Source organism: Geospiza fortis, unplaced genomic scaffold (genome assembly GCF_000277835.1).
Source record: "Geospiza fortis unplaced genomic scaffold, GeoFor_1.0 scaffold413, whole genome shotgun sequence".
NCBI lineage: Eukaryota > Metazoa > Chordata > Aves > Passeriformes > Thraupidae > Geospiza > Geospiza fortis.
Window position 1 is genome coordinate 791,593 of NW_005054386.1, and position 8,692 is coordinate 800,284.

The 8,692-nt window shown below is 56.2% G+C and overlaps 3 protein-coding genes across 3 annotated transcripts in view; 2 read left to right on the forward strand and 1 right to left on the reverse strand.

Moving 5' to 3' along the window:
- The window catches only part of NDUFA2 (NADH:ubiquinone oxidoreductase subunit A2), a 2,442-nt gene extending 2,185 nt beyond the window's left edge, over positions 1-257 (reverse strand). Inside the window, exon 1 of the mRNA XM_031060584.1 lies at positions 247-257. Coding sequence (XP_030916444.1) covers positions 247-257 — 11 coding nt within the window. The remainder of the gene's footprint in view (positions 1-246) is intronic.
- IK (IK cytokine) lies at positions 34-7,913 on the forward strand. The gene is made up of 19 exons (XM_031060573.1): positions 34-132; positions 333-425; positions 834-893; positions 1,409-1,576; positions 1,660-1,774; positions 1,972-2,043; positions 2,154-2,199; positions 2,424-2,587; positions 2,706-2,814; positions 3,226-3,265; positions 3,644-3,863; positions 4,178-4,196; positions 4,677-4,755; positions 4,999-5,079; positions 5,605-5,662; positions 6,038-6,126; positions 6,827-6,935; positions 7,503-7,537; positions 7,685-7,913. Exons 2-19 carry the CDS (start codon positions 370-372, stop codon positions 7,710-7,712), a joined length of 1,548 nt encoding a protein of 515 aa, XP_030916433.1. The 5' UTR covers positions 34-132; positions 333-369; the 3' UTR covers positions 7,713-7,913.
- A 585-nt stretch (positions 7,914-8,498) lies between these two features.
- The window catches only part of WDR55 (WD repeat domain 55), a 2,520-nt gene continuing 2,326 nt past the window's right edge, over positions 8,499-8,692 (forward strand). The window contains exon 1 of the mRNA XM_031060585.1: positions 8,499-8,545. Coding sequence (XP_030916445.1) covers positions 8,499-8,545 — 47 coding nt within the window. The remainder of the gene's footprint in view (positions 8,546-8,692) is intronic.

An 8,692-nucleotide genomic window follows, 5' to 3' on the forward strand; every position in this document is an offset into this window, starting at 1 on the left:
GCTCCTGGGAGGGCGTGAAGCTGTGCACGCAGTGCCTGAGCTCTCTTTCTTCTCTTATTCCCCAGATGAGCCGTTCTCCAACCCCCTGGCCCCCGAGGGCCACGATGTGGACGACTCGCACTCCTTCCACCAGTGAGTACAGCCCTGGGGCCCTGGGCTGGGGCTGGAGCAGCACCGAGGCACACCAGGCCAGTTCCCATGGAAGTCACTGGTGCACTCCAGCCTTTGGGCCCCCTCCATGGGTACCTGGTGCCCATCTCAGTCACACAGGATGTGCTCCTCCTCCAGAGCTCTTTGGGAGTGATGGTTGCTGTTCCTTCCCTCCCTTGCAGATCCAAGCTGACCAATGAAGACTTCAGGAAGCTTCTCATGACCCCGCGGGCTGCGCCAACATCTGCGCCACCCTCCAAATCTCGCCACCATGAGTGAGTAGCGCTCTGTTTCACGGGTCCATGGGACAATCCCTTTCCCTCTGGGGCTCTGGGCCCAGCTGACCCTCTCCCATGCACTCTGCAGGGAAATATCTACAGGGGCTTTTGCCAGTGAGCGTGGGAAGGGGGAAGCAGGTGGGTCAGGGCTGCTGTAAAGAGAAGAGCAGGCTTTGTGGCTGTTAAGACACTTTGTGTAGGAGGCAGATTTGGTTCAGTGAAAATCAGTCTTTTGCCTTCCTCTCCCTGCTGACAGTGTAGAATTAAGGGGAAATTAAGGGTGAGAGATTGTTCTGTTCCATCTTTGAGCACCTCAGTGCCCTGCTGTGTCTGAGGGACTGTTCTGTCCACCTGTCACCCGTGTGGCTCTGCAGACTGTACGTGTGTTTTTCCACCCTTTTCCAGGATGCCCCGGGAGTACAATGAGGATGAAGATCCAGCAGCTCGCAGGAGAAAGAAGAAAAGGTAAGTGGGGAAAGAGATGCAGCAGGACTTGTCATTATGCATCATGTCCTGCCAGGGGAAGCAGTTCTGGTCTCTTGTGCTCCCAAAGAGGGCCTTGAGTGGATTATTTAAGAGTTTTGGAGAAGAGCTCAGGCTGAGGAGCTGTCACTGCTTGTGGGAACAGCTGCGGGAGGGCAGCAGTAGGATGGGCCTGAAGCTTCACCTGCAGAAGAAGCAGGAGAGGCCCTGTGGGTGTCTGGGAGAGCAGGGCAGTGGTGGGACCTTGCACTGATCGCTGTGTGCTTTGGGACATGTCTGCACAGCAGGACTGCACTGGAGCCCTTCCCTTTGGAAGGGAGGATGGAGCTCCTCAGTTCAGCAGTTTGCTCCAGGCCTGTTGTGTCCCATGGTGCTGTAGTGTGTTTCTGGGAAGGGATTGGGAGCAGAGTGGGTGTGTGTGAGGCCTCAGGGGCTGTTACCTGACCCCAAAGACGTGAGCAGGTCACTGTTAACCCTGAGCTGTGTCCCACCCGCAGTTACTACGCCAAGCTGCGGCAGCAGGAGATCGAGCGTGAGAGGGAGCTGGCCGAGAAGTACCGGGACCGAGCCAAGGAGAGGAGGGATGGAGTGAACAAGGACTACGAGGAGACAGAGCTGATCAGCACCACGGCCAACTACAGGGCTGTGGGGCCCACGGCTGAGGCGTATGTGGGCTGTGCTGGGGCCTGGGCTGGCCAGGCTGGGCTGGGGGGGCTGGCCCTCACCTGCCACTGCTCTCATTGCACAGGGATAAATCTGCTGCAGAGAAGAGGAGACAGTTGATCCAGGAGTCCAAGTTCTTGGGTGGTGACATGGAGCACACTCACTTGGTGAAGGGTCTGGACTTTGCCCTGTTGCAGAAGGTGAGTGCAGATATCACGGTGCTGCTCTTGGCCTGTCCCCTCCCTCAGACACAGGCTGGGTGTTACCACTTGGTCCTGGCAGCGTGGATTTCCCTTCCTGGGAAGGGTTGCTGCAGGGCTGGGGATCTGATGGGGCTCACAGATGGGCAGCAGTGGCATGGGTTGGGCTGTGATGTGTGGATTTACTCTGCATCCAGGTACGGGCTGAGATTGCCAGCAAGGAGAAGGAAGAGGAGGAAATGATGGAGAAGCCCCAGAAAGAAATTAAATGAGTGATTGAGTCTTTGGCATTCCTGAGTGCAGCTGCTTGCCAGAGAGGAGGATGCAGAGGAGCTTGGCTCACTTGGCTCTAATACTCTGGTTTCTGTTTCTGTTTAGGAAAGATGAAGATCCTGAGAACAAAATTGAATTTAAGACCCGGCTGGGTAAGACTGTGTTGATGTGGCTGTTCCCCACCTTGTCTGTGCTGTGAATGTGGGAGAAATCCTGGAGGGTGAATGTAGGAATGAAAACCACTGGGGGGGGAGACTCCTGCATTTGAGGACTGAAGGAAGTGTGTACTTAGGACGTGATCTCATATTGCTGATAAACTAAAGATGGTTCACTTTGGGCTTGTCCTCTGCTTTCCCACACTTTTCCTTCTGCCCAGGCCGCAACATTTACCGCATCCTGTTCAAGAACAAGACCTATGAGCGGAACGAGCTGTTCCTGCCGGGCAGGATGGCCTACGTGGTGGATCTGGATGACGAATACGCCGACACCGACATCCCCACCACGCTGATCCGCAGCAAGGCTGACTGCCCCACCATGGAGGTACCCAGCTGGCCTGCACCTGCTCCACCTCACTGCTCTGAGCTGGCCAGAGCAGGTTGTTCTGGCAGGGGTTCCCTGTCAAGGGAGTGGGATGCTTCCTCGTGGATTTCCCTTTCAGGCCCAGACCACGCTGACCACCAACGACATCGTCATCAGCAAGCTCACACAGATCCTCTCCTATCTCAGGCAAGGCACCCGCAACAAGAAGCTCAAGAAGAAAGACAAAGGTAGGAGGTGAAAGGAACCAAGTAATAGGATTTTAGTGCTTGGAGTATATCCCAAGGGAATGGGATGTGTTTTGGTTTGTGGTATTCCCCTGTGCCATGAGACAGTGGGTTTGGAGAACAGTGATTTCCTGAGTGCTGAGTCCTGAAGGCAGGAGCACATTGGACAGGCTGCTGGGAAATGAGAGCTGTGAGGGAGGGTACCTCGTGGTGCTCTGCTGTTCCTGATGAAGGCCCAGTTCCTTGGGGAAATGCTTCCTCTTGTGGGGGACACAATGGCTTCCTAGGGGGGCTGGATATGATGTGACATCCTCCAGGCTTGCCACTCCTGCAGCTTGGAACCTGGACAGGGATGGGGGCAGCACAGGGGGCAGAGTGGATGATGTGCCTCTCACTGCTTTTGTGTCCTTGCAGGGAAGCTGGATGAGAAGAAGCCTCCTGAAGCTGATATGAAGTAAGTGCCTCCCTGCTCTCAGGCTATGGGGTCACAGCTCTGTCCCTTAGGGAATGGTTTTTTGGCCCACCACGTTTAGAGAGGACTGAGTTTGGAGCTGCTGGACCTGCAGTTTGTAGGACAAGGCTGGAGGCAAGCTTTGGTTTGGATTTCAGGCTTGAGGCAGGTGAGGGCTCACTGTTGTCTGGACTACACAACTCAGGTCCTGCAGCAGAAGGGAGCAGAGGTGCAGTGATACCTCTGACAGATGTGGAAACCACTTCCATATCTGGTGTCCTTAGCTCCTGGTGCTGGTCCTGTGTGCTCCAGGTGACAAGGAGGTGGTTACGGCCTCTCTTCCTGCAGCACATGTAACTCCAGGCTCTTTTCCACTTGTAGCATCTTTGAAGACATTGGGGATTATGTGCCCTCCACTGCCAAGATGCCACGGGACAAGGACCGGGAGAGGTACCGGGACAGAGAGCGGGACCGGGACCGGGAGCGAGACCGGGAGCGAGAGCGGGACCGCGAGCGCGAGAGGGACAGGGAGCGGGACCGCGAGCGCGAGGAGGAGAAGAAGAGGCACAGCTACTTTGAGAAGCCCAAGGCTGATGATGAGGTGAATCTCTGCTCATGAAGGACTGTCCCACCTGAGATCTGCCCTTTGTGGGGCTGTCCCACCTGAGATTTCCCACAAAGGGCAGATCTCAGGTGGGACTGTCCTTCACGAGGACTGGGGGGCTTTGGGTCTCTCTGGCCGTGCCCCTGCACATGCCAGTGTCAGCTCCTGCTGAGCTCTGCCTGTCCCCAGAGCTTGCTGGGTGGCTGGGTGCTTCTCCTGTCCCTCAGCAAGTGAGGCAGCCCTGGCACCAGCCTGCTGGGTTTGTGGTTCAGCTCTGTGTCATTGACACTGTCTCTCCCTCTTCTTTGCAGCCCACGGACATTGACAAAGGTGAGTCAAGTGTAGTGGGTACCTGAGAGGGGTGGGACGAGGGGGAATGGTTTTAACCTAAAAGAGGAGAGATATAGATTAGATATGAGGAAGGAATTCTTCCCTGTGAGCGTGGGGAGGCCCTGGCAGAGGTTGCCCAGAGCAGCTGTGGCTGCCCCATCCCTGCAAGTGTTCAAGGCCGGGTTGGATGGGGCTTGGAGCAACCTGAGATAGTGGAAGGTTCCCTGCCATGGCAGGGAGTTGGAACAAAACGGGCTTCAAGATCCCTCCCAACACAAACTTTTGTAAGATTCCAGGTCTCCTGGGATCAGCTGGGCCTATCAGTGCCAAACTGGTTTGCTCCTCCTCTTGTATCTAATGTGAGGCAGCTTATCCTGCCTGTTACTGTGTCCAAAGTGTCTCTGCCCAGCCCCATTGTTCTGCAGTGACATGTTCTCCTGTTTTCCCCCCCAAATGTAACCTGCTGCTTTCTTACCCCAGGACCTGGCTCAGCCAAGGAGCTCATCAAGTCCATTAATGAGAAGTTTGCCGGAGCTGCTGGCTGGGAGGGAACAGAGGCATATCCTTTACTGTCTGTGCCAGCCTGCCTGGCTGTGGGGCTGGGCTGTCCTTGCAGGCACAAGCACAGCTGGGGGCCTGTCCTGCCTCACCTGGTAGCAGGGAAATGCTTCTCCCACACCAAACAAGAGCTCTGCACCCCCCGGTTTGGTTGTGTTGGGGCAGGAGGGGGTTTTCAGCTGGCTGTGCCCATCCTGCAGCTGTAAAGCTCAGCTCATGTGGTGTTTTCCTTAACTGCTGCCACTTTGAAGAAGCCAGAAGACAAGAAGCAGCTGGGAGACTTCTTTGGCATGTCCAACAGCTATGCTGAGTGCTACCCTGCCACGTAAGGAGCAGCGGGAAGCTGTGGGGTGGGAGCAGGCTGTGCTGAGGGGCTGCTGTTCTCTGGCAGCAATAACTTGAACATCAGCCCCACTGCTTGTTGGGGAGCAGGCCTGGCCTTGTCCTGTGGCAACAGTTGACTGGGAAAACCATCCCAAGCCCTTGGCCCTTCTTAGCTGCTCTCTGCTGTGGGTGGCTGCCTGGAACCTGCTGCCCCTCAGAGCCAGGGGGAGGCTGAAGTGGCAGGGAATCTGCTGCATTCCCAGTTAATCCATGTGGCTGTGAAGCTGTGGCCTCCCTCAGTGGGAGAGGAACATCTTTCAGCCTGCAGAGTCATCCTAGAAGCATTTCCAACTCTGGATGCGCTGTGGTACAGATCACCTGCAGGGCATGCAGCTGGGGCCACTTCCCTCTGCCCCAGGAGCTATGTTTGGTCTGAGGCCATGAGACATGACTCCAACCAGCTCCGAGGTCCTGATCCATCTCATGGACCCACTCTGAACCCTTTCCTTGCTTTTTTTCTCCCCAGAATGGATGATATGGCTGTGGACAGCGATGAGGAGGTGGACTACAGCAAAATGGATCAGGTATGTTGGCACCAGCCTTGAGGAGCAGCCAGCAAAGTAGGCACCAGTGCCAGCTGAGAGGATCCCATGGGAGAAAGGCAGCACTGGAGCTGGGTGCTGAGTGAGCTGTGGGGTTTGCTGATCTGCTCCCTGTTGTGTCAGGGAGCAAACAGGTGTCACTGGCACTTGACCCGGCGGTGTTGACAGGCATGTTACTCTGTTCTGACTTCCTCTTCCACAAAATCTGTCTGGAACTTCTTGGGGAGGGGGGATCTTGAGCCAAGGCCATTGATCTGGGGCTGGTGGGAGATGGAGCCTCATGGCTGGGTGTGCAGGGCTGTGTGAGCAGCTCTCACAGCAACTGAGGAGCTGCTCTGAGTTGTTCTCTCCCTGCAGGGTAACAAGAAGGGGCCTCTGGGCCGCTGGGACTTTGACACGCAGGAGGAGTACAGCGAGTACATGAACAACAAAGAGGCTCTGCCCAAGTGAGTGCAGCCCTCAGGAAGGGCCAAGCGAGGGTTCTGGGTGGGATGGCCATGCTGGCCAAGCCTGGGTGCTGGGACAGCTTAAAGCAAGCTGGGGGCTCCCTTGTGAGAACCTGGGGAGGAGCTGTGGGTCCTGGGCCTGGTGGTTTGCTTTTAGTGTCACTCTTGAGGACTCACGTGATGGTGTTCGCGGGGGTCTTAGGATGAGGGAAGAGATGAGAATGTTGACACCATGTTTCAGAAGGCTTGATTTATTAATTTATGATATATATTATATTAAAACTATACTAAAAGAATAGAAGAAAGGATTTCATCAGAAGGCTAGCTAAGAATAGAGAAGGAATGAAATGATAACAAAAGCTTGTGTCTTGGACAGAGAGTCCGAGCAAGCTTACTGTGATTGGCCATTAATTAGAAACAACCACATGAAACCAATCACAGATCTACCTGTTGTATTCCACAGCAGCAGGTAATCATTGTTTACATTTTGTTCCTGAGGCCTCTCACCTTCTTAGGAGAAAAAATCCTAAGGAAAGGATTTTTCATAAAATGTGTCTGTGACAGACTCTGGCCCAGGCGCTGCTTTCGGGAGCTCAGGCCAGCTCTGGAGCATGTGCTTGTGGCTGGGGAGACGTGTCCCTTCCTGTGGCAGGCTGTGGATCCCCTGTGAGTGCTGAGCCATGTCTTGCTCCCTCTCCAGGGCAGCCTTCCAGTACGGCATCAAGATGTCTGAGGGGCGCAAGACGCGCCGCTTCAAGGAGACCAACGACAAGGCGGAGCTGGACCGGCAGTGGAAGAAGATCAGTGCGGTGAGTGCCCGCCTGGGCTGGGGCTGCTGTGCCAGGAGCTGCCACCCAGCCCTGTCCTTGCTGTCCTGGCATGGCCAGTGGCTGTGTGAGCACCAGGGCTGGCTCCTACCAGCTGGGTTTGCTCCTTGCAGAAGCATCAGCCAATTATTTGGGGTTTCAGTATTGCACAGGTGGCTGGAGCTCTGTTTGGGACCCTTGTCCTGGGAGCAGCCCCAGGCTGGGGCTTTTTGCTCTGGGCTGTGTAGCAGATGAATGTGCCCAAAACCATTAGTTTGGAGGGGACAGGACATGTTTAGTGGCTCCCTGTTTGTCAGCTGGCAGAGCTGGGGGTTGTCCTGGCAGGGTGAGCAGTATGGGACAGGCTGGGGAAGGTCAGAACAAATGGTCTGTAGTGGCCAGAAAAGAGCAAAGGGCAAACAGGCCAAGCTTCTCCAGCTGTAGCTCACCTCAGCTCTCTCTGGCCTGGCTGCAGCTCTCCCCAGGTGTAGCTGGCACCCTCCAGCCCCTCTGCTAGCTGTGAGCAGCCAGATCCCCTGAGAGTAACAGGACTTTGTGCTTTCTCTGCAGATCATCGAGAAAAGGAAGAAGTTGGAGGCTGATGGGTAAGTACAGTGGTCCCTGTGGCTCAGCTGCACCCACCTCCTGTGGTGTGAAAGGGTGGATGTCAGTGCTGAGCTCTGGATGTGGGGGGGGGGGGCAGCTGCCTGCCCTGCATCCTCACCATTCTCCTGCCCCTCTCTCTCTTCCAGGGTTGAGGTGAAACGTCCCAAGTACTGATTTCTCCTGAGTTTCTTCCTCCCTCTCCTGGAATCCTGGCCTGCTGGGAGCTGCCTTCCTGGAGCCTGCTGGTGTGCTGTCCTTGCTCCACACACCGTCCACTCTCTGCTCAGGGCTGGGGGCTCTTCCCTCCCTCTGTTCTTTGCTGTAGAGCCTGTGCTGTGTAAATGTTGTAGCCTTAATAAAACCTCATTAAATTTGTGTGTGAGCATCTGTTTGTGTGTGCAGAGAGGAGGGGCCTGGGCACATTCTGGCCTCCTTTGGAGCAGCAGGGGTGCTTCTACTTACCAGGCACTGTTGGGGCTGACAGGGCAAACCGTTGCTCAGTGTGTTTATTATGGGAGCCTTTTGGGCTGGGGGCAGCATCCCTGGATAAAATTAACAAATTTGAGGGCAATAATCCTAGCTGAGCATTATGTACCTCAGGGTGGGAGGAGAAAATGGGACCCTGAGCTTGGGTACCGCAAGAGCAATGACCCGAAGCAGAGGATGTGCGAGTTGCTCTAAGCGCTGGCAAAGGGTAGGATGGGGTTAGCACCCGGCAAAGATCGCTCCCTCGGGGCAGGGCCTCTCGGGCAGGGGCGCTGCTGGTGGTCCCTGGCTGGGCTGGGTTCTCTAGGGGGGGCCCTACAGCCCCCAGACCCTGCAAGGGGCCAAAGTGGCACCTGGTCCCTGGCCGCCCCCTCCCCTGGGATCAGAAAGAGGAGATGACGGCGCGAATTAGGGAGCCTGCGGTGCAGGAGCCTGTGGAGCTCCCAGTGGTGAAGCGCTAAAGAACAGGAACACATGAGGCGGGCGGGGAGCGACCTGGTGAAATGGGGCCAGGGGCGCCGGTAGGCCGGAGCCCCGAGGCGCCGGAGCCCCGAGGCGCCGGAGCCCCGAGGTGCTGCCATCCCGCAGCCGGGCCGGTCCCGCAGCGCTGAACGGCGCGGGCGGGCGGTCCCCGGTAAACAGAGGGGCGGGGCATATGTAAATGTAAA